The sequence below is a fragment of the Bos javanicus genome, chromosome 7 (genome assembly GCF_032452875.1).
Source record: "Bos javanicus breed banteng chromosome 7, ARS-OSU_banteng_1.0, whole genome shotgun sequence".
NCBI classification, from domain to species: domain Eukaryota; kingdom Metazoa; phylum Chordata; class Mammalia; order Artiodactyla; family Bovidae; genus Bos; species Bos javanicus.
In genome coordinates, this window is record NC_083874.1 from 6615117 (window position 1) to 6638644 (window position 23528).

General features: G+C 50.5%; 1 protein-coding gene across 12 annotated transcripts in view; it reads left to right on the forward strand.

Annotated features, from left to right (window-relative positions):
* EPS15L1 (epidermal growth factor receptor pathway substrate 15 like 1) overlaps nt 1-23528 on the forward strand; it is a 107270-nt gene that overhangs the window by 8104 nt on the left and 75638 nt on the right. For 4 of the 12 annotated variants that reach the window (XM_061421735.1, XM_061421733.1, XM_061421740.1 and 1 more), the window contains exons 2-6: nt 17673-17714; nt 17915-18004; nt 18478-18525; nt 20316-20411; nt 21112-21174. In XM_061421735.1, the coding sequence (XP_061277719.1) occupies nt 17673-17714; nt 17915-18004; nt 18478-18525; nt 20316-20411; nt 21112-21174 (339 nt within the window). Of the gene's footprint in view, nt 1-17301; nt 17488-17672; nt 17715-17914; nt 18005-18477; nt 18526-20315; nt 20412-21046; nt 21175-23528 lie in introns of those variants that run through there. The other 8 variants (XM_061421734.1, XM_061421738.1, XM_061421732.1 and 5 more) reach the window with 7 other exon arrangements.

The following is a 23528-nucleotide window of genomic DNA, read 5'->3' on the forward strand; positions in this document are numbered from 1 at the left end:
ACGAAGAGCACCCTGGCCAGAGGGTGCCAGAAGGGCAGAAGGGCTGGGGATGAAAGGAGTGTGTGGATTGGCTCCTCGGATGGGGTCCTCCAGGGGGGCGGGGGTGGTGGTGTGGGCAGGCGCAGGACCAGACGGGCCTTCCTGGGGGCCAGGGGGTGGCGCCAGGTGGCGGCTGCCTCCGCTGAGACCAGACTGTCATCACCTTTGCAGCAGTCTTCCAGGCCAGGGCAGACCCCACACAGAGGCGCAGCCCGTCCCCTGGGGACACCCCCATGATGTTTACCGAGCACTTAAGTGTGCTGGCTCAGGCCCAAGAATAAAGCCAAGCGCCTGCCCTTCAGACAGCTGAGCTGGGGCCGGGCTCCCAGATGATCAGAGGTCTCGAGGAGGTCAGGCGGCAGCCTGCAGAGGTGGAGTGAATGGCCTCCACTGGGCTGGAAGTGAGGAGAGGAGGAAGAGGGACCAGCCTCTCCCTTCTCCCACCCCTTCCGTCCAGTCAGAGCCCCAGTTCCTGGACTCTGGTCACCCGGCGTCCCCCAGAGGGGTGCTGGGGAGAGATTGGGGCACAGGTCTTGCGTGGTAGTGAGGGAGTATTGTTGGACACCCGCTTTGTGCGCATTCACCACTGATTCCTTGTCAGGGAGGTGTCATTACCATCATCCTTATGCTCATTGGTTTATTACATTTAATATTTATTTATTTATTTGCCTGAGCTGGGTCTTAGTTACGGCATGCAGTGTTCTTAGCTGTGGCGTGTGAACTCCCAGTTGCGGCAGGTGGGATCTAGTTCAGGGACTGAGCCCTGGCCCTCTGTGTCGGGTGCGCGGTCTTAGCCGCTGGACCACCAGGGAAGTCCGAGGGCGGGCTTTTCAGTTTTACATTTCCAGTGGAAACAGAAAACTGTGTTCTTTCAGGCTGTTTTTAAAGAGGAGAGATTGAACAAGAATACAACTTGACAATGAGGCCCTCTTTTGGAGACAGTTTAACCATTAGGACTCTGAAATTTTGGGGCTGGGACCAGCCTCTAAATCGCCCCATACCTGAGGGATGGCCATGTTGGAGGTCCCAGAACCTGATTGACTCCGGTGTGTGTGATTGCAAATGTTTCTCCCTTTGGATGTTTTCTTTGATAAGGGTGAGAACGGCTTCTGTGCCCTCAGCGCACTCCTATGCCCATTTTGAACTTGGAAAAATATTTACTTGGCTGTGCTGAATCTTAGTTGCAGGATCTGTAGCTGCAGCACATGGGATCTAGTTCCCTGACCAGGGATCAAACCCAGGCCCCCTGCACTGGGAGTGTGGAATCTTAGCCATCAGACCACCAGGGAATACTCCCCATTTTGAGCACTCCCTATGCAGAAGGGGGGTTCCCAAGGGGGTGAGCTGACACCCACGATGCTGAGTGAGGTGGGCAAGCCTGTGGGTTACTCTGTTGCTCACACATCAGGCCGTGGAATCAGCAGCTTCTTCCAGACCAAGGTTTTAGTGTTGGCTTTCTACTTTTTGATTTTTTTTCTGTTGCCTTGTTGCCACTAGAAAATATTCTTTCAGTCGGAATCCTGTAAGTGGGTTTTTATTTGTATGTATTTAGCCTACTGTGGGCTTCCCTGGTGGTTCAAATAAAGAATGTGCCTGCAATGAAGGAGACCTGGGTTCATTCCCTGGGTTGGGAAGATCCCCTGGAAAAGGGCATGGCAGCCCACACCATTGTTCTTGCCTGGAGAATTCCGTGGACAGAGGAGCCTGGTGGGCTACAGTCCACGGGGTCACAGGGTCAGACACGACTGAGCAACTTTCTTTCTTTCTTTAGCCTACTGTGTGTGAGATTGTATGTTAAATAAAAACAAGCCACAGAAACTAAGAGAACGGAAAGGCTGTTCAGTCCTGGCGTTGAGAGCAGTTCAGCCAACGAGTTGAGGGAGAAAACGAGGGCGATATGTACCATCGCGTGGCCAGCACTTGGTGACATATTTTACTGTTTGCTGAAAAGATCGTTTGGCACGGCCAGCTGCGACATGGTTTGATGTCGCTGCACACGTCCTAACAGCTTTGTCTGACTTCTCTCCCAACAGTTCTTCGTAGATAAAACCTGGTCTTCCGTCTCAGTGACAATAATAAAGGCCACCATAATAATAGATCTCATAAGTGCTTCCCTTTGCCGAGTGTGCATTATCTACATTTTCTCACTTGATATAGGAGCAGACATCTTACAGATAGGGAAACTGAGGCCCCAAGAGGCTTCAAGCTCGTCTTCACTTTGCCTTGTCTACCCGAGGGCTGACCACCTTCCACCCATCTCACCCCCTCCCTTCCAAGGCACCATCTCAATCTCACCCATCCCACGAACAGCCTTTTCCTGACCCAGTGTTGTGGGTGGAGCTCACAACATGCGAGTGTGAAACTCCATCCCCCAAGAAGGGAAATGCAGGGAAGGGGCCCAGGCAGTACAGTAGTCTTAACATAAATTAGCCTTGAAGAAGTGTCTCTTTTATAAATTTGGGGCTACGGAAGCATGGGAGAGGGACTTATTTCAGTGGGGAATTCTGACTACTTCTTACAGCCGGAGATTTGTTGTGGGGGCTGGAAGGTAATTGGCTTTCAGCAGGCAGACACACACAGCCACACGCCCCGCTAGGGGTAGTCTGTGCTCAGACAGGGTGAGCGGTGCACAGCATGCAGAGTGGAGCATCCGCCAGGCCGGGAGGGAGGGCAGGCAGGGTTTGATGGCGGTGTGTGTCTGTGAGCCAGTGAATGTGTGTGTGTGTGTATGGGTGAGTTTGGGGGGAAGTTGGGCCATCAGGGTCAGAAGGTGGCTGTGGAGCACGTAGCGGGCACAACCCAGTGGAACTCCAGACTCCTTCAGCAACCACCGAGGGTCTTTCTGAGCGGAGTTGTGACCCTGTGCCAAGTGGGATGGAGAGGGGAGCGGGCGAGCGCTGGAGCCAGCTGAGAGGCCGAGGTGTGTGCGGAGCCCGGCGTGGGTTGGAAGGCCGCCGTCGCTGCTCTGTCTGCCTGACCCTTCCCTCCTTCAGGACGAGGCTTCATTCCTGTGCTGTCCCTGCCCGTGCCTTTGTGGTTTGGTCTCTGACCAGACGTGATGCTCTGCTCTGTGGTGGCAGGGACTGTCTTTTCACTCACTGTGAAACTGGGGAGCCTGGCTTGGTGCTGGGAACTTCGAGAGCCCCTGGGCTCTACAGAGCAGTAGGCGCTGGGAGGCCTGACGGCGCCACCTGCAGAGGGGAGCAGGGAGGCGGCAGGGAGAGCTGCTGGCCTGGTCCTGGTGTCCTGTTGTGCCAGGGGTCAGAAGATGGCAGGGATGTTGGGACCCCGGGGTGGCCAACATAGAAAGGGATTTGGGGAAGGCTCAGGGCACGCTTTGGAGAAGGCAGTGGCACCCCACTCCAGTAGTCTTGCCTGGAAAATCCCATGGATGGAGGAGCCTGGTGGGCTGCAGTCCATGGGGTTGCTAAAAGTCGGACACGACTGAGTGACTTCACTTTCACTTTTCACTTTCATGCATTGGAGAAGGATATGGCATCCCACTCCAGTGTTCTTGCCTGGAGAATCCCAGGGACGGGGGAGCCTGGTGGCCTGCCGTCTCTGGGGTCGCAGAGTCGGACACGACTGAAGCGACTTAGCAGCAGCAGCAGCAGGGCACGCTTGGGCCTTCCCTTGTGGCTCAATGGTAAAGAATCCGCCTGTAATGCAGGAGACGTAGGAGACTCGGGTTTGATCCCTGGGTCGGGAAGATCCCCTGGAGAAGGAAATGGCAGCCCGCTGCAGTACTCTTGCCTGGAGAATCCCGTGGACTGAGGACCCGGCTGGCCGCAGTATATGGAGTCACACGGAGTTGGACACGACTGAGAGCAGCAGGGCACGCCTGGGGGGGCGTTGGGATCACTGTGAGGAGTGGGCACCTTCCAGGAGGGCAGTCAGTGCCCTGCTGTGCGTAGGGGGCACTGACTGCTAAGGTGTCACTCCTGTGAGTCTCTGCAGGGCCTGGTCCCTCAGATGGAGGAAGGGAAGAAAGAATGGACATGGTGGGGGAGGGGCTGTTCTCTGAGACGCCTGGAGGAGCCATGTCTAGGAGGGCTATGAGCTTCCCTGGTAGCCCAGAGGCTAAAGAATCTGCCTGCAGTTCAGGAGACCAGGGTTCGATCCCTGGGTGCGGAAGATCCCCTGGAGAAGGGCATGGCAACCCGCTCTAGTATTCTTGCCTGGAGAATTCCATGGGCAGAGGAGCCTGGCGGGCTACAGTCTGTGGGTCACAAAGAGTCAGCCACGACTGAGCGACTAACACACACAGGGATACAGGGAGGCCAGGGCTGCGTTGATCTTAAGCAGGAGTTTGGGGCTGGAAGCTGCTCCTTGCTCCCTCTAGGCGGCCTGGGCAAGGTCCCTTTCCTGTCCAGCCCACCTGCTCCACCGTGTGGCCGCACTCAGCCCCGTACCCCTTCCCCTGTGCCTGGCAGTCCCCCCAGGACCCCACCCCCTGGGTGTTTTCTTGCCAGGGGCGTCTCCTTCTGGCTCAGTCGGGGCCCGTCCTCCCCAGAGCTTCAGCGCGGGTGCCCAGCATCTGTTATCCCCTCCGGCAGACTCGGCCACGGTGGCTGCCGGCTCCTCTCCCTGCGGCCTGTGTCTGTGGGCCCCTGCGTCGCTCCCCATCCTGCCTTTTCCTCTCAGCACTTGTGCCCTGCTGGTTTCACTGTCATGTCTAATGCCTTCTCCAGAGCAGGAGCTCCAGGAGGCTGAGGGGGGACCCCATATTCACTGTTGCACCCCTACTGAGGCCAGCGCCCAGAACCAGGCGGGCAGTCCGTGGGTACTGCGGAGTGGAGAAGGGATTACCACCTCCATGCCCCGTGGAGACCTCCAGAGAGACGTGTTCGGGGTGGGCAGCCCCTGTTCTGTGAGTTGCTGCACCATGGGTGGCTGCGTTCATGTGTGTCCTGGAGGATGGGCAGTGTCTCCCCAGCTTCCTCCACTCCCTGCTGTCACCGGCTCCCAGTAGCCGAGGGTGTACTTGGTTTTCCTCCTCACGAGTGCGTCTGCTCAGCTTGCCTTCAGGAAGATGGGATGATATTCTGACCTCCCAATGAGGGGTGGGCAGACCTGTCGTCTCGCTGTGCCTGTCTCGCTGAAACTGCGCTGAGTGACCCCGAGTCCCTGCTGGGGGACTCGCTGCAGGGCCAGCCTTGCCCATCCCTCATCTGCCCCCTGACTCTGCAGGCCCAGGACGTGCCTCCCGTTGTGACATCTGAGGCTCCTGCGCTGGAGTCCTGGGCTCACTTCGCCTGCCTCTCCCCTTACTTGAGCCTCAGAGCTCAAGATACGAACCTGTGTCCCTTGCATTGGCAGGTGGATTCTTTACCACTGAGCCACCAGGGAAGCCCAACATGTACGTGTTCAATAAGTGAATGAATGAATTCGTAAGTTCAAGAGCAGAAAACTGGCAAATCCAAGGGCGTGCCACTGTCTGTGAAGGACAGGAGGAGCTTGGTAGTTTGAGATGCAGTCATGAAGGGTGGGCATTTCTGGGCATAAAGGAGCTGGTGGAGGAGAGTGAGGTGTGAGAGGACGGGACTTGACAAGCCAGTGTTTGTCGAGAGCTCACCGCATGTCAGCGGCCAGCGGCGGGAGGCCTTGTCCTTTTTCCAAATGAAGAAATCAAGGCACAGAAAGGCTGCTCAGCCTCCCTATGAAAGGTTGTTGCTGAACGACACAAAGACGCCGGGTTTCTTGGCCTCCGGAGGAGAAGAATTCAATCCGGGGCCAGAGACGAGGCTTGATCGCTCAGAACTTTTGTGTGATAAAGTTTTATTAAAGTATAAAGGAGAGAGAGAAAGCTTCTGACATAGGCATCAGAAGGGAGCAGAAAGAGTACCCCCTGCTAGTCTTGAGTTGGATGTTATGTAGTCACTAGCAGTTTGTTAATGAGAGAAAGGAATGTCTTAAAACTCAGAATGGCACCAGGCCCCTCACTCATAAGATGCATTTTGGGATAATCTTGGCACCAAAAGGTTCATCCCGGGCCATAAAATGATTAACTTGAATCTTGTAGAAGGGCAGATCACCATACAAATAGTTTCATTTACATAGATTAGGGCAACAATATCTGAGAATAACATACTGGTTTGTCAAGTAGGTTCTGAGCCATTAGGTGGAACCGACTTGAAGACAGAGTCTGGGGTAAATGCATAGCACATTAACATAGCTTAAGACAAACATTTCCATAAGAAAAATGCACTGGTTATCTCAAGGTTTGAGAGTAGTTAACTTCAGGTGAAACCAGGTGTCATTATGGCAACACAGTATTTTAAGAGAAACCTCCTTTTAAATTTGTATAGAGAAGGAAAAATATTGCTAGTTTGTTTCCTCCTGCCGCTTAAGAGAGAGAAAAATGTCTGACAGTTGCAGCCTATTTCCTCCGCTTGGAGACCCCCGGCCTTCCTGCCTGTTACCCTCTCACCCAGGGTGGCACGGCGTCCCAGTGGTGGGGTTGGCCTTGAGTCTACGTGTGTGTGGTGGCACCCTTGACCTCTGTGTGGTTCTGCTTCCCCTGGTGATGGGAAGACCTGCCGAGAGGTGTGGGCAGAGGCTTTCTTGGGGAACGTCGGGGCTCCGCGTAGGTCCTGCATCCCACATGGATCAGTGTGTTGGAGCCAGAAGGTGGCCTCCAGTGACTTTGTTCCTCTCTCCCTTCCATTTCTGGTAGATGGGGCGGAGAGCTCTGGTCTCCCAGGAGCGTGGAAGCTGTCACACCTTGATTCTGTGTTCCTCCAGATGGCTTCTCGCCCTGAACTCCCCCTGCCTGCCTTGTTCACCCTGAGGCTCTGCGGTGTGTCTGATGGTTCTGAACGCTCCTGCTCCATGGTTCTCCTTGTGTGTATGTGCTCAGTTGCTCATTCTTGTCCGACTTTTTGCAACCCCATGGACCGCAGCCCGCCATGCTCTTCTATTCATGGAATTGTCCAGGCAAGAATACTGGAGTGGGTTGTCATTTCCTTCTCCAGGGGATCTTCCTCACCCAGGGATCGAACCTGAATTTCCTGCCTCTCCTGCATTGAGGCGGAGGCTTTACCTCTGTGCCACCTGGGGGGTCTCCTTGCAGGCCGGGACTATAAATGTAACTCCCCCGAGGTCTGCATGGGTCGCAGGGAGGCCCTGCCTTCTGTGCCACATGGCGGGCGTGCCCTTTCATGGTCCTTCATCGTGGTGTCATTTGGGTCTCCAGGGAGAATCATGTGTCTTCCTTCAGATCCCTCACCTTCCACGTCTCCTTTTCCCTTTTTTGTCCTAAAAGCAGTGTGTGTTAACTGGAGAACTCAGAAAGCCAGGGGAGGCCCCCGTTCACGGGGAAGGATCATTGCACACGTGTGTGTCCGTCCCACCAGGTGCAGATCCCGTGCACGTGGCTGCTGTGTGCTCGCCAGCTGGGTCATCACCGGCCTTCTGCTCTGGGCCCTTTTCACTTAAGCAGGCTTCATAGATGTTCTGCCTGGGCCGTTTTTACTGTTGGATGGTATTCTGTCCCAGGATACACGGTGATTCATTTATCGGCTTAACCGGTTACTGACTGCTTTAGGCCTTCGCTGTCGGCTGCAGTCCCTGCCCGCAAGAAGGGCACACGGATCCAACCTTCTTGCCCTTCTGCCTTCTGGCATATCTGATCATCACTGAATCCCTGGGGTTTTGTGTTAAAGAAATTCTGGATTTTATTATTTGGCAAAAGCACGATCCTGCCAGTGGTGAAGCTGTTCTTCATTTATCACACTTGAACCTGAAGCAGCTTGTACCATGAAAATCCTTGCCAGAGCAGAAACACATCAAATGTTGGTCTTTAGTTATATGAAAACTTTAAACACACTAAAAGCCCAGGGAAGAATTTAATGAACTCTCATGTACTCACCACCAGTTCACAACAGAGGCCAACATTTTGCAAATATCTTTACCCAAGTTTGTTTTCACCTTAGAAACCATATTTCGAGACTTCCCTGATGGTCCAATGGCTAAGACTCTGCACTCCCAATTCAGGGCGCCTGGAATGGTCTCAGGTCAGGGAACTAAATCACACATACTGCAACTAAGAAGTTTGCATGTGGCTTTGAAGGCCTCAGAGCAGCAAAAAAAAAAAAAAAAAATTAAAAAAATCATATTTCAATATGCACCTGTAGTAGTTGAGACTGTTTTCTTTTACATCCCTGCCGTGCCCTACCACGACAGAAAACAATAAGGATTGCTTAGTAGTATCTGATACCAGTCCATAATTCAAATTTCCCTAATTATCTAAAAATATCATCTTGCATTTGGTTGTGAAATCTCCTGAGTCTCTTTTTAAAATTTTTTAAGTTTGGTGGCAGTCCACTCCAGCGTTCCTGCCTGGAGAATACCCACGGACAGAGGAGCCCAGTGGGCTACAGTCTGTAGGGTTGCACAGAGTTGGACACGACTGAGCGACTGAGCGCGCGTGCAGGACAGCATCCTGACCAGAAAGTCATGTGCTCCACAGTTAGATGCAGAACAGCTCCATCCCCACAGGGATCTCTCTGGTTGCCCCTTTACTGCCACACCCTCTTCCCTCCTACCCGTTCCTTCCTTAACCCTTGGCAACTACCGATCTGTTCCTTTCTGTAATCTTAGCACTTGATTATGTGCAGTGGACTCATACAGTATGAAGCCTTTGGAGACTGGCCTTTTCCATCAGTATAGTGCTCCGGGGGCTTCCCTGGGGGCTCGGTGGTAGAGAATCCACCTGCCAATGCAGGAGACGTGGGTTTGATCCCTGGGTCAGGAAGATCCCCTGGAGAAGGAGATGGCACCCCACTCCAGTGTTCTTGCCTGGGAATGGACAGAGGAGCCTGGTGGGCTGCAGTCCATGGGGTCGCAAAGAGTCGAACAGGACTGAGCAACTAAACAGCCACCACTACAGTAGTGCTCTGGAGATCCTGCTGGGTTGTTGTGTCTGTCCGGAGTGGATTCCTTTTCATTGCCAGGTAGTATTCCACGGTGCTGTGGGACCGTGGTCCATTAGAGCAAAAACCCACTGAAGGAGGTCTGGCGTGTTTTCAGTGTTGCGAGACTCTTAGTAATAAAGCTGCACTCAGCTTTGAGTCCAGGATATTCTGTGAATTTAAATCTTTGTGTCTCTGAATGCCTAGGATAGTTGCTGGTCTGTGACAGTTGCACGTCTAGTTTTTTTTTTTTTTTAAGAAACTGCATGCCAGGCTGTTTTCCAGTGTAATTTCACTTTTTTACATTCCCACCAGCAATGTAGAAGTGACCTAGTTTCTCTGCATGCTCACCAGCGTCACTGTTTGCTGTTTTAGTCGTTTTGGTAGCTGTGTGGTGGCCTCATACTGTGGTTTTTCAAGAGAATTTTTTTTTTTTTACTTGAAGTATGGTTGATTTGCAATATTGGGTTAGTTTCAGATACACAGAAAAGTGGTTCAGTTATAAATCTAACTTCTCAGATTCTTTTCCAGTCTAGGATTCTCACAGTATATTGAATATGGCTCCCTGTCACTGCGGTTTTTAATTTGCACTTGGCCGCTGAAGGTGTACTGACCATCTTTTCATGTCCATATTTGCCATCTGTACATCCCGTTAGTGAAATGTCCCTTCATGTCTTTGCTCATGTTCTCATTGAATTGGTTCCTTTTTGTGTTGTTGAGTTTTGAGAGTTCTTTATGTGTTCCTTCCTGGCTTCTGTGGTGACCCAGATGGTAAAGAATCTGCCTGCAATGTGGGGCACCCATGTTTGATCCCTGGGTCGGGAAGATCCCCTGGAGAAGGGCATGGCTACCCACTCCAGTATTCTTGCCTGCAGAATTCCACGGACAGAGGAACGTGGCAGGCTGCAGTCCACGGGGTCGCAAAGTCGGACACGACTGAGCGACTTACTTTCACTTTTACTTTATGTATTCCGGGTACCAGTCCTTTGTTGGATATGTGATTTGCAAATAGTTACCCTTGAACAACACAGGTTTGAACTGTGCAGGTCCACTTATATGTGAATTTTTTCTTTTCTTTTTACTTTCTTGAGCAGGCCAGCCCTGAAGGAGTGGCCTCTTTTTCTTTATTTTTTAAAAGTTTTTTTTTTTTTTTTAAGTAAGTGTGTGCTCCAGTCAAGCACTACTTGATCCGAGTTTGGTTGACTCCACAGATGTGGAACAGAGGAGCTGTGTATAGAGGGCTGACTGTAAGTTACACTTGGATTTTCAACTGCAGAGGGTGGGTGCCCTCACCTCCACAGTCAGTGTTCAAGGGTCAGCAGTATTTCCTTCTAGTCTGTGGCTTGTCTTTGCATCCACTTATCAGAGTCTTTCATAGATCAAACATTTGAAATTTAAATCGATAAACTGAGGTCCAGTTTATCGATTTCCTTTTTTTTTTCTTTTGAATCAGCCTTTTGGTGGCACATCTGAACTCTCTCCCCAGCCCCCAGTCCTGAATATTTTCTCCTTTGTTGTTTTCTGAAAGTTTTCTGGCTTTACATTTAAGCTTGTGATCCCTTTGGAATTCATTTTGTAGAAAGTGGGAGACTTAATGTCTCCAGGCTCCTTTTCTTCTCTGGAGGATGGCCAGTCGCTCCAGCACCCTTGTGGACATGGGCCTCTTTCCTCCTAGCTGGCTTTGGCACCTTTGTCAGAAGTCACTTGGGCATATCTACGTGGGTCTGCTTCTGGGCTCGCTGTTGTGTTCCACGGTTTTGTGTGTCTTTAGCACCATCAGTGCCACGCTGTCTTGATTACTGGAGCTTTGTAGCAAGCCTTGGAATCCGGTGGACAGAGTCCTCCCACTCTATTCCTTTGCAACATTGTTCTAGCTTAGTTCCTTTGCCTTTCTGTATAAATTTTAGAGTAATCACATCTGTATCAATGAAGACTTGGAATCATGTTAGACCTGCGTGTGGGGGCATGCACGTGTAGCGCATGTTGCGCTGGCCTCAGAAAACCCCTCCACCCACTGAATCTTCCCACTGGCAGGGCCCAGGTCGTGTTTGCACCTTTGCCAGCCTGAGAGCAAATACTGGCATTTCCTTCCATTTTGCAGTCTCTCAACTGAACATCTCCCCTAACTTTGCTGCATCCCTTCTTTCAGAATCACCTTTTTCTTATCCTTGGCTAGTTTTTTAAAATTGGGATATCTCTTTCCTCAAGATTTATGAAGGCTCTTTCTCCTGTCTCAGTTCTTCCTGCAGTGTTCACCTTAGCTCTGGCTTAGAGGCCTCGGATCCAGCAGATGGAGGGAGCTGTCAGTTTCAGGGAGGTTCAGGATGCCCCAGTGTTTGCTGAAGCTCTGTGAGAGCTACTGAGTTATATCCTGGTTTCCTTGCCTGCAGAATGTGGGCTGGCCTGCCTGGAGGGCTGTACACACAGCCAGGGGGATGGTTGTGCACACCGCCGGGGTGGGGTGACGGTTGTGCACACAGCTGGGGTGGGGTGACGGTTGTGCACACAGCTGGGGTGGGGTGACGGTTGTGCACATAGCCGGGGTGGGGTGATGGTTGTGCACACTGCCGGGCTGATGGTTGTGGACACTGCCAGGGGGATGGTTGTGCACACTGCCAGGGGAACTTAAGAGGAAGGCGAAATGCAGGGATTATCAAGTGAGCACTTCTCTAGCCCTGTTTTGGTCTCAGCATCTGGTTTTCCAAGTAGGCACTCACACAGGGATGTCTTCTGGTGGTATGCGCCTAACTTCCTGCAGAACTTAGCAATAGCTTTGAAAAATATGGCCATTACGGAGTCTCAGTGTTCCTGAGGAAATGGCAGGCTGCCCTGGTTTTTAAGTCAGTTCTTGTGCTGAAGTCAAGTGGTGCACTTTGACCACGTCCGTCGACTGCAGCCTACCACGACACAGTCACGTGTTTGCGTCTTCTCGGGCGAGCGTGCACAGGAGGCTGTGCAGGCCTGTGTCCAGCTCTGTCACGCCCTGGCTGCTTTTGCAGAGTGCAGAGTGGGTTTGTGTCCCAGGGCCTGGGGCTCCTCTGGCTCCATCACTCCTGGGCTGTGTGATCCCGGGCAAGGTAACTTCGGTCCCTTCACCCGTATATGGGGGCAAACAGTAGCATCTGCCCTGTAGCATTGTTGGAAACAATTAAATGAGATACTGGATAGAAAACAGTGAGCATTCAGTAAGTGTGATGGACTGTTTATCAGATCAAGGATTATAAATACTTTTTTCTAAAAGTTTAAAAATGAAAATGGGTTTACGTAACAAATGTTTTGAAGCAAGCAAGGCGAGCGATCATGATTTTGTTTTGCAGAAGAGCTCCTGCCCTGTGTGAAAGCAGGAATCGGAGCTGATGGACTCAGTCCTGAGAGGATTAGGAAGCCCAGTCCTCAGGGCTTCCTCTCCAAAGCAGTACTGCCATGTTCCTCATCTGAAGCTGCTTTTCCCCAGGTGTTAAAATTACACACACTTGCATGAACTGTGGAGTTTTAAAGGCCTCCGAGTAGAAGGATATGAGCTTGTTCCCTGCTGTGTTCCCCTGCCTGTCTCCCCATTTGTACAGTGCCTCTTGGGCTTCCCTGTGGCTCAGCTGTTAAAGAATCCACCTGCAATGCGGGAGACCTGGGTTCGATCCCTGGGTTGGGAAGATCCCCTGGAGAAGGGAAAGTCTACCCACTCCAGTATTCTGGCCTGGAGAATTCCATAGACTGTATAGTCCATGGTTGCAAAGAGTCAGACACGACTGACCAACTTTCACTTCTGGGCTGGAGGAGACAGTGAAGAGGCCCTGGGAACTTTTCTTAGTATTTTAGGAGTATTTTAGGAGACCAGCTGAAAGATCAGATTCACAGGTTTTGTATTTATTTGGGCGTGCCAAGTCTTAGTTGTGGCATGTGGGATCTAGTTCCCTGACCAGGGTTTGAACCCAGGACCCCTGCATTGGGAGCACAGAGTCTTCGCCACTGGACCGACAGGAAAGTCCCCAAAGTGAAAGTTATACTGAATGTCAGTGACTAATTCAGAGTCAAAGATGGCCTCTTAGCACCCTGGGCTGGTGGAGGAGAATGCCCTGCTGCACAGACTCTGTCTGACTTCTGTTCTTGAAGCCATCTCTGAGCCGTCCGCAGCCTCTGAACACTGAAGGCCTTGTCCCCTGGCCTGTTCCCTTTCTACCTTTGCCCTGGCCTCACTCGGGGTTGGGCAGAGGTGGGCGGCTCTGGCGCCCACTCTCAGCACTCAGGGGCTCTGTCCTGCAGCGTGGCCGCCCGCAGCGAGCTGTTGGTGTCCACAGTGTCTGCCTGGCGTCCAGGGGCTCGAGGCTTCGCGGCGTTTGTCGTCAGTTCTGTTGCAGTCATGTATCGGGCAGCTGGCAGGCATGACTCCACTGTTCCTGGGGGGAAGTTGTGTGGTAAGAGGAAGTGCCAGTTAGATCTGCCGATGTTTCCCCTTTCCCGCCCCCTTCTGCATATGTAGTGGCTGACGTGTGTGTAATTAAATCACAACCTCTTAACTGCCGTCATTGTTCCAGGTTACCCAGACAGATCCCTGTATTTAGTGAGGAATGAGTGAGGCATACTCCGTGGTTTTCCATTAGTTGTAGGTCATTTGGGATCGACTTCTGAGTACAGATTGCCTATGAGCGGAGTCCTTAGCACTGACAGTCCAGGCCTCGGGGCCTGGGGCTTCAGGGCCTTTTCTGGACTATTTGGGGTCTTGTTTCTCCTGATCGTGGATCTGATTCGGAAGCATTTGGGAAGTTTGAGACAGTTATTAACCCTTGGTGCTCCAAATACCATAACTCTGTTTTTCATTGGAATCACAGTAGCTTAGAAACCTCTCTCCTGCCTACCATGAGATCTTAAAAAAATACCACTGGAAATTCATTTCAGAGCCATGCCTCTCCGATTGCTGGCAGCAAGGGGACCTTTTTCCAGGGTGGGGGGGGGTCCCTAGGGTCTTGCATTCTGCTCCCGTGAGCCACGAGCACATGATGTACTATCAGGACCCAGCACCATCACCTTTACTGAGAGGTCACAAACAGCCGGCCTGACTCTGCTTCCTCACTTGGCCTTATTCCTCCGGGGTGATGTGTTTGGAGAGCATGTAGACCTTTAATTAGTTAATCAGTTTAAATTGAGATTGCAGTTGACCTATATAACATTATGTTAGTCTCACCTGTACAATGTGATGATTTGTTATTTGTTATTCATGTTGTGAAATGATCACAAAACTTAACACCCATCACCACACATAGTTATAAAGTTTCTTTTCTTGTGATGAGAACTTTTAAGATGTCCTCTTAGTAACTTTCAGTATACAACACAATGTTATTAACTAACGTATTCTATCCTGAGAAGTTTCTACCTTTACCCATTTTGCCCCCCCCGCCCCCGCCCTTCCCACCTCTGGCAACCACCCTTCTGTTCTCTGTGTCTGTGGGTTTGGCTTTTTGTTTTTCAGATCCACGTACAAGTGAGATTGTCTTTCCCTGTTTAACTTATTTCACTTAGCATAATGCCCTCAGGGTTCATCCACGTTGTCACAAATGGCAAGACCTCCTCCTTTAAGGACTGAGTAGTGTTCCTCTGAATGTGTGTGTACACACCACGCCTTCTTTATCCATTCAGCCATCAGTGAGTAAATATTTAGGTTGCTCCCAGGTCTTGGCTGTTGTAAACAGTGCCGCTGTGGCCCTGGAGGTGTTTGTTTGTTTGTTCTCCTTTGAGTTAGTGTTTTCATTTCCTTTGGATAAGCACCCAGCAGTGAAATTGCTGGATCGCATGGTAGTTCTGTTTTTAATTTTCTGAGAACTCTCCGTATTGTCTTTGATAGCAGCCATAGCCACTTAGACCCACCAACAGTGTTCAAGGGTTCCCTTTTCCCCACACCCTCACCAATGCTTGTTACTTTTTAATCTTTTTGATGCTAGCCTTTCTACCCAGTGTGAGGTGGGATACTGTAGTTTTTATTTGCCTTGCCCTGATGATTAGTGATGTTGCGTGTCTTTTCACATGCCTATTAGTCATCTGTAATATTTTCTTGGGAAAAGTGTCTGTTCAGATCCTCTGCCTATTTCTTCATAGGCATATGAAGACTTTAAGTCATAGTGGGTTGTTTGTTTTTTTGCTGTTGAATTCTGTGATTTCATGTGGAATTTTAAATTCTGGCAATCAAACAGGGTGTGATGGTGGTCACTACTGTCTAAGTCATTAGAAGCTAAGGGGGACAGCCTCTCCCAGAATGGTATCTGCAAGGGCCCAGGGCGGGAGGAAGCTGCCATCCTGGGAGTTGCTGTAGCTGCTGTACACTTAGCTTTTTTTCCGGCTGTGCCACACTGCTTGCCGAATCTGAATTCCCTGACCAGAGCTCGACCCTGGGCCCACGGCAATGAGAGCACCAAGTCCTAACCGCCGGGCTGTCCGGGAAGCCCCCTTAGCTCTTCGTTTCTTCCTGTGGTGTCGTCTTTTCTTTCTCAAGCATCAGTCTTTACCCTCCTGTCTTGCCTTTTTTTTTTAAGATACCTGTATCACATAGCAGTATATTTTAAAAATATTTATGTATTCATTTTGGCTGCAGCGGGTCTTAGGTGCAGCTTGAGGGAAGTCTTAGCTACGGCGTGCGGGGAATGGTGCCCTGACCAGGGACTGAACTGTGGGCTTCTGCATCGGGAAAGTGGGGTCTTGGCCACTGGGCCACCGGGGAAGTCCCGTTTCTGGCTTTTCCACATTGCGCTGCCCCTCTCCGTCTGCCTTCCCAGGACTCCTTTTCACATTGCGCTGCCCCTCTCCGTCTGCCTTCCCAGGACTCCTTTCCACATTGCGCTGCCCCTCTCCGTCTGCCTTCCCAGGACTCCTTTCCACATTGCGCTGCCCCTCTCCGTCTGCCTTCCCAGGGCTCCCCCCTTTCTTTCGTTCTGACTCTCCTCTGCCTCCGTTCAGGCCTCTGTGCTCCTTTTCTTCTATTTCCATCCTCTGCTGCTGCTCTTCTTGTACTTTCACTTCTTCCTGTGTTTGCAGGTGTTGCCATCCCCCAGAGAAGCTGACCGTAACCTGGGCATTATTTTTAAACTGAGGTGACTCTTTACTACACAGTAGTATGCAAGCCTTGGGCTGGTTCAAGTCAGTGATTGTAGCTGAAACAAACCCACCTCCCCCGTTTTATTCATTATGAAAAATTGCACAACAGTGTTTGAAGACTTTTAAAATGAGCACTGTCATCCGGGACTCATTTTTCCTGGCGTTCTTCTCTTTAGCTGTTTATACACCTGTTCTTCCATACGATTAAGCATAATGTTGTTTTCTTCGCTTTTCTCAGCTCCCTAAGTCAATAGCACCTTTGCGGTGTCCCGCTTTTTTCCTTTCACACAATAAAAGACCAACACGTGTAAGAGCCTTTACAGCCAGCACCTTCAGTTCAGTTCAGTTCAGTCGCTCAGTTGTGTCCGACTCTTTGCCACCCCATGAATCGCAGCACGCCAGGCCTCCCTGTCCATCACCGACTCCCAGAGTTCACTCAGACTCACGTCCATCGAGTCAGTGATGCCATCCAGCCATCTCATCCTCTGTCGTCCCCTTTTCCTCCTGCCCCCAATCCCTCCCAGCATCAGAGTCTTTTCCAATGAGTCAACTCTTCGCATGAGGTGGCCAAAGTACTGGAGTTTCAGCTTTAGCATCATTCCTTCCAAAGAAATCCCAGGGCTGATCTCCTTCAGAATGGACTGGTTGGATCTCCTTTCAGTCCAAGGGACTTTCAAGAGTCTCCTTAGAGGTGCTGAATTCCTGCCCCTGCTGGCACACTCCCGCAGATCTCGTCACTGGGGGGGCGACTGGCTGAGGTTGGAAAGAGACCACAGACACTGTTGGATGTGTGAGGGTTTGGCCTCCACCAAGCTGAATCCAGGCGTGTCTCAATTAGCCTCTTGACTGTAGATCAGGTGGTTATCTTCTCTGAACAGCAGCATCTTAGGAAATCTGATGGCCGGAACATGGAGTGTCTTCCGTGCCAAGCTGAGGACTTTGAACTTCCTGCCTGTCCTAGTGGGAGCTGTCACTGGCCACGTCTTTCCTGGTGCCTGGGGCTGGTCAGTGCCTTTTTGCCCAGTCCTTCGGGTGGGTGGCTGGAGGAAGACCAGATGGGTGGGGATAAGCCTTGGAGCAGGGAAACCAGTCTGAAGCTGGTGTGACTGGTGATTCATGGTGACTTGCGGAGACTCCTGTTCCGGTTCTGGAGCCAGAGAACAGTCTCAAGGGATAATGGTGTCTGTTCCCCGTGAGCTCCTGGACGCACCGAAATCCCATCGGTCAGTGAATCGAAACCAACTCCTTCCTGAACAACCGCCTGGTTTGTGTTGGAGTCAGGACTTATTTGAGAGCATTAGCATTTCCTTTTTCTAAACTGAGGAAGTGTGAGATGTCTGTCTGAGAATAAACTGCAGTCTGTGTTTTTTGTTGTTAAGTCGCTCAGTCGTGTCTGACTCCTTGCAACCCCATGGACTGGAGCCTGACAGGCTCCTCTGTCCATGAGATTTCCCAGGTAAGAACACTGGAGTGGGTTGCCATTTCCTCCTCCAGGGAGTCTATGTAGAGAGGACATTTAAAGTGCTTACATTTTGATTTTAATATTTATGTATTTTGGTGATGACAGATTTAGGGATGACACTTTTTTTAAAGAGAGGCTTTGTGTCCACATTTGACCAATGTCTGTGGTTTTGTTTACAGATTCCCGCTGGAAATCCATTATATGAGTCTTACTACAAGCAGGTAAGTTTTCACTAGTGTCTTTCTGGATTGAGCTTGGAGAGGGAATGACTTGGAAACCCCCAGCTGTGAATTGCAACCCAGAGAGGCCTTCCCTCCCTTTCTGTTTCCCAGCTGTCAGCTAGCAGCCAGTGTCACGGGTGTTGCTTTTCCTGCTGCTCGGCTGCCAAAGCCTTATCTCAAGTGTTGCTCCCCAATTCCAGGTAGACCCAGCATACACAGGGCGAGTTGGGGCGAGTGAAGCTGCACTTTTTCTAAAGAAGTCTGGACTCTCAGACATTATCCTTGGGAAGGTAGGTGATGAACGATAGCGATTTCTCTTCTGCGACCACCCTCAGGGCTCCCCTGGCAGGTGAACACTGGCCTGTGCAGACCCCTCTTCGTGGGGTCTGTACTCCTCTTGGGAAGCGGGCTGGCCACTTCGAACCTCTCGGGGCTGTAACGGGTGGATGCAAATGCTTTAATGGTTGCTGCCCCCCTTTGCTTGGGTAGCAGCAGACAAGGGGCCTGAGCCCTCTTGGGGTCTTAGCTATGGACTTACGTTGGCCTTGGAGCCTGGTACCCTTGGGAGTTCTCTGGACTGTGCTGCTGCCTGCTGTGTGCCTCGCTGGGGAGAGGGAGGGGTCCAGGCCGTTCACCTCGTCTGAGTCTGGCTGCTGGGACCTATACATAAGGCTCACATGTATAGGTGAGTGGCGACGATGGCTCCTGTTTGCTGAGGAAATGATCGGCGGTCACACTCATGAGCCCTTTTGTGTTTCCACAGATATGGGACTTGGCCGACCCAGAAGGTAAAGGGTACTTGGACAAACAGGTACATACACGTACACACCGGGTCAGTGGAGGGGCTGGGCCAGAGCCCCCAGGCCAGGTCACCTCTGCACTTCCTCCCTTGTTGTCGCCACTGACAAGTGTCACCAGACATAAGTGGGGCCGTCAGACTATTACAGCGGCGAGGGTTCATTTCAAAATAAAGGCCTCTTGAACTCTTGGAGCCGTGTTTCCTGGTTAGCGTAATCTTTTTAATATTTTGTGTGGTTACAAGTGATTCACATGTTTTCCAAATGTTCTGTCAGGGAAGTTGCAGAAAATAGTTGAGATTGTTCTTGTGTGTCCTTCCCCTGCTGTCCCGAAGCACGGTGCTCAGGTCCGCATGACGCCAGACCAGAGGCCTAACCCGGAGCTGACCACGTTCATAGGCACTTTGGTGTGGTTTTGGTCTCTGGTGTATAGAATTCTGTGTAATTGTATCACTTGCATAGATTCAAGTAACCACCGCCACTGTCAGGATTAGAACATTCTCACTGCCCCGAAGAACCCTCCTCATGCTGCCCCCTGGGTGTCACACCCTGAACCCTGGCAGCCGCTGGTTCCTTCTGTGATGGAATCCCGTCATTTTGAGAATATCCTGTAAGTGGAATGTTACAGTACTTGAGACTTTTTGTGTATTGGCAGTTGGATTCTTCACCACTGCGCCACCTGGGAAGCTAGTACTTATGATTTTTAACTGGTCATGTTTTAATTTAGTTCAGTCTTTCCCCAAACTCTATTCCAAGGGGTGTGGATCACTGTCCGTGATCCGACCTGTGGAGTAAGTGCCATCCGCTGCTCCTCCCTTGCTTGAGGTTCATAGCGCGCTTGTGTGTTAAGGGGTCAGAGGACCTTTGTGGGAATGAACCCTGTTTTCTCTTTTTAAAAATTTTTTGGCTGCAGCACATGGCATGTGGGATCACAGTTCCCTGACCAGTGATCAGACCCCTGCCCCCTGCATTGGGAGTGTGGAGTCTTAACCACTGGACCACCAAGGAAGCCCCAAGAACCCTGTTATCTTTGCTGAGTGCAGTTCTTCTAACTTTACCGGTGTCCCCGTTTCTCTACATGCTACACGGACATTCTGTAGACATCAGCCTGAGAAAGGCTGCTCTAGTGCTCACATTTCTATGAAGAAGATTTTAAAACCATAATTGTGTTTACAGCTTTAAAAAGAATCCATGTTCTTAGGCCTATTGATCAGTTTAGAAGAACTAGGTGATCCTGCACAAGTGCCCTAAGCCTGTGGCATGGCCAGTCTTCGCTTCGGAGGAGGGTGAGGAGGAGGCAGGGCCCCTAGTTCGGGTCCTTTGTCCCTGTGTGGGAGATGAAGTTCTCGTCTGGCCGCTGAGGAGCGGGGCTGAGTGGAGGACACTCTGTTCATCGAGGCCAGGGGGACCCACCGAATCATGAGTGTCAAGTCCCAAACAGCTGCGTCTATTCCAAACCATTTCTAAAAAGTCAGTGCATAGTTGAACCACCCTTTAGACTTAAAACTGTACACGCTAGCATTTCCTAAATGTTGAGGGCTCATTGTTTCTGAAAATATACCTATTTGCAATTTTATAGCGTTCAGAAAGCGATGGGCTAAGTCTGTTTTAGCACATTCATTTAAACAGTGCTCCCAGGGTGAGACCGGTTCTGCTGGAGTCTTTGAGACTTGAACATGTGTGGGCTCCCCTGCTGAAGCGAAATGAAACCCCTCGTCCCCCACAGCCCCGGACTGCAGACAGCTCCTCCACCACTGCGGCCAGCTGGGCGGGGTTCACGCGTCCCCCTCTCTTGGATTTGCAGGGTTTCTATGTTGCACTGAGACTAGTCGCCTGCGCACAGAGCGGCCACGAGGTTACCTTGAGCAATCTGAATTTGAACATGCCACCGCCTAAATTTGTAAGTGTCAGAGACCTCCATGCTTCTCTAATTTATCTGTTCGTCTCTCTCTCTCCATGTTTTTTTTCTCTCTTTTTAATTTTTTTTTAGTTGCAGGGAGATTCACATAATCTAAAATTGATTTTAAAAATGAACCATTGGGTGCTGTTTAGTGCATTCACAGCATTGTGTAGCCATCACCTCTGTCTGTTCTAGAACATTGTCATACTCCCCCAAAGAAAACCGTGTACCCATGAAGTAATCATTCTTGATTCTGCCCGCCCCCCACCCTGCCCCCAGCCCTTGGCAGCCACTAGTCTGCTTTCTATGTCTGTGCATTTTATAGACTCATGCGTCTTGTTTCTTTCAGTCAGCATGATGTTTTCAAGGTTCATCCACTTTGTAGCATGTGTCAGTACTTCATGCCTTTTCATGACCGATTAAGATTGCATTCTGTGGTCTGCCTCATTTTGTTGATCCATTTGTCTGTTGGTGGGCATAATAATTCATGTACAAGGAATTGTTTGCATACCTGTTTTCAGTTCTTTGGGGTCTGTACCTAGGAGGAGAATTGCTGAGTGATGTGGTAATTCTGTGTTTAACTTTCTGAGATCTTTTTCCCTTTTGAAAGCACTGTGAAATGGATATCCTTACAGTGAACACATGCTCCTGTAGTAGAATTCGGTGCCAGCTACAGTGGAGTCTTTCTCTTTCTCCTCAGCACGACAGCAGCAGCCCTCTCATGGTCACGGCGCCTTCTGCAGAGGCCCACTGGGCTGTGAGGGTAAGTGCCCGGCCAGGCCCCCGCAGCTGTCTTTCACTTGCATTTGTTTTAGTCATTTATGACGTTCAGCACGTTTCATGGGATGATTGTATCCACTTTGTTTCAGAGTGACTGTGCCACAGAATTTGATTGAAATACTTTTCCAAATTAGAGTCTTTTGCAAAAAACCATCACCTTTTCCTGTAATTGGGTGTTGTTGCCTACTAAGGCAGGCAGATGTTGCATTCTGAAAATTTCACAGTGGATACCTTGTGTTTCTGGCTCATGTTCTGTGATTTTGCTGCCCGGTAGGTTAATCAGGATAGAAGGAGAAATTGTGCGAACTCTGAAGCTTGAAGACTTCCAAAATGTCTTCATAGCTTTCTCCCTTATTTCCAGCCAGTTTGTGCTTTACAGTTCTTTTCTCTCTGTTGCTGTCATTTCTTTTTGAAAAACTTCTCTCACCACTTATAGTGTTCTTTTAAAGACAGGATGTTAAGGCCACAGAGCTGTCTTACTGCCTCTAGAAAGAAAAGAAATGAGTGATGTGTTCTCTTAATAAGTGCAGAATTACTCCTGAAGGCAATTTGTGTATGACTCAGATGGTCTCCCAGTGAGATTCCTCCCAGCTCACTGTTGTTACGTTGCCTCAGTTTTATTTGGCTTAAATACCAGCATTAACAGCAGTCCTGCTATTGAATAGACACCTCTCTTCAGTTGAAGTGAGGCGGATGAGCCCAGAACCTGTTACACAGAGTGAAGTAAGTCAGAAAGAGGAAAACAGATGTCATGTATTAGTGCATATGTATGGAATCTAGAAAAACGGTACTGATGAACCTATTTGCAGGGCAGGGGTAGAGATGCAGACGTGGAGAACAGGCTTGTGGACAGAGCGAAGGAAAGAGAGGGTAGATTAGCTGGGAGAGTGGCCTTGACCGTGTGCACTGCCATGTGTGAGGCAGCCAGCCAGTGGCAAACTGCGTATGACACAGGAAGCTTGGTGCTCTGCGACGGCCCAGAGGGCTGGGGTGGGGTGTGGGGGGGAGGCTTACGAGGGAGGGGGTGTATGTATACTTACGGCTGATTCATGTTGTACGGCAGAAACCAATGCCACATTGTAAAGTGATTATCCTCCAATTAAAAGTAAATTCAAAAAAAATAGACACCTCCCAGCCCAGGTGGTTTTGTCCTTTTTTATAGGGTTGGACCCTTGGAAGGGTTCAAGGAGGGAACCCTGGGGAGAGGTCTGTGCAGGGACAGGGCGGGGAGGCCTCAGCTGACCCGGGGCAAGGAGTTGCCTTTGTGATAAATCAGGCACTTTGCCAACTGAGATCATAGTTCCGACGGATTTCTTTCTGTGTAGTCCAGTTGCATGGCATCTACTTTGAAAAGCATCTGCTTCATTGTGAAAGATGGTTCTAAAGGGCTCTTATTACTCCTCAGACCATTTCAGCCTCTTTCCAGCAGGGGCTGTGTTGAGTCCTCAAGAGAAGAGCTGGTGACTGAGGAGCCTGTGAGGCCTTGAAGAGGGGAGTTGGGGAAGGAATGGTGCCGTGATGGGGCAGAGAGCTTCGGGTCCCTTCAGAGATCAGTGACCATTGTTAGCGATCTTTTCTGTTGTGAAAGTCCCCAGGCTTCCTGAAGCCAGAGTCGGCAAGTCTGACAGATCTGTGGAGAAGCCGCACTCCAGGCAGATGCAGGGAGGTGGGCTTCTCAGTGCTGACGGCGAGGTGCGCGCTCAGTGTCTGCCTGTGTTCTGATTTCAGTTTCTTTTGAATTGCGGTAAAATATATGTCACACATTCACTGTCTTGCATGCATGCGTGCTCAGTCATGTCCGACTCTGTGCGACCCCATGGACTGTAGCCTGCCAGGCTCCTCTGTCCACAGGACTATCCTGTCGGGAATACTGGAGTGGGCTGCCATTTCCTCCTCCAGGGGATCTTCCCGACCCAGGGATGGAGCCCTAGTCTCCTGTGCCTCCTGCACTGGCAGGTGGTCCTTTACCACTGAGTTACCTGGGAAGTCCCGATTCACTATCTTAACTGTTTTTTAAAATTGAAATGTAGTTGATGTACAGCATTCTGTTAGTTTCAGTTTCAGAGTTATGCTACTTTTCATCGCGATTTGACATTTGCATGTGTTGATGATCACCGTGGTAAGCCTAGTAAGCATCTGTCTGCATCTAAAGTCCCTACACTGTTACCGGATTCCTTATGCTGTGTATTGCATCCCCTGGCTTATTTGTTTTGTACCTTGAAGTGTGTACCCTTTAATTCCTTTCAGCTGTTTGCCCAGCCTTCCACCCCTCCTCTCTGGGAACCACCTGTTTCTTCTTTGTATCGAAGAGTGTTTTCATTCTGTTTTGTTTCTTAG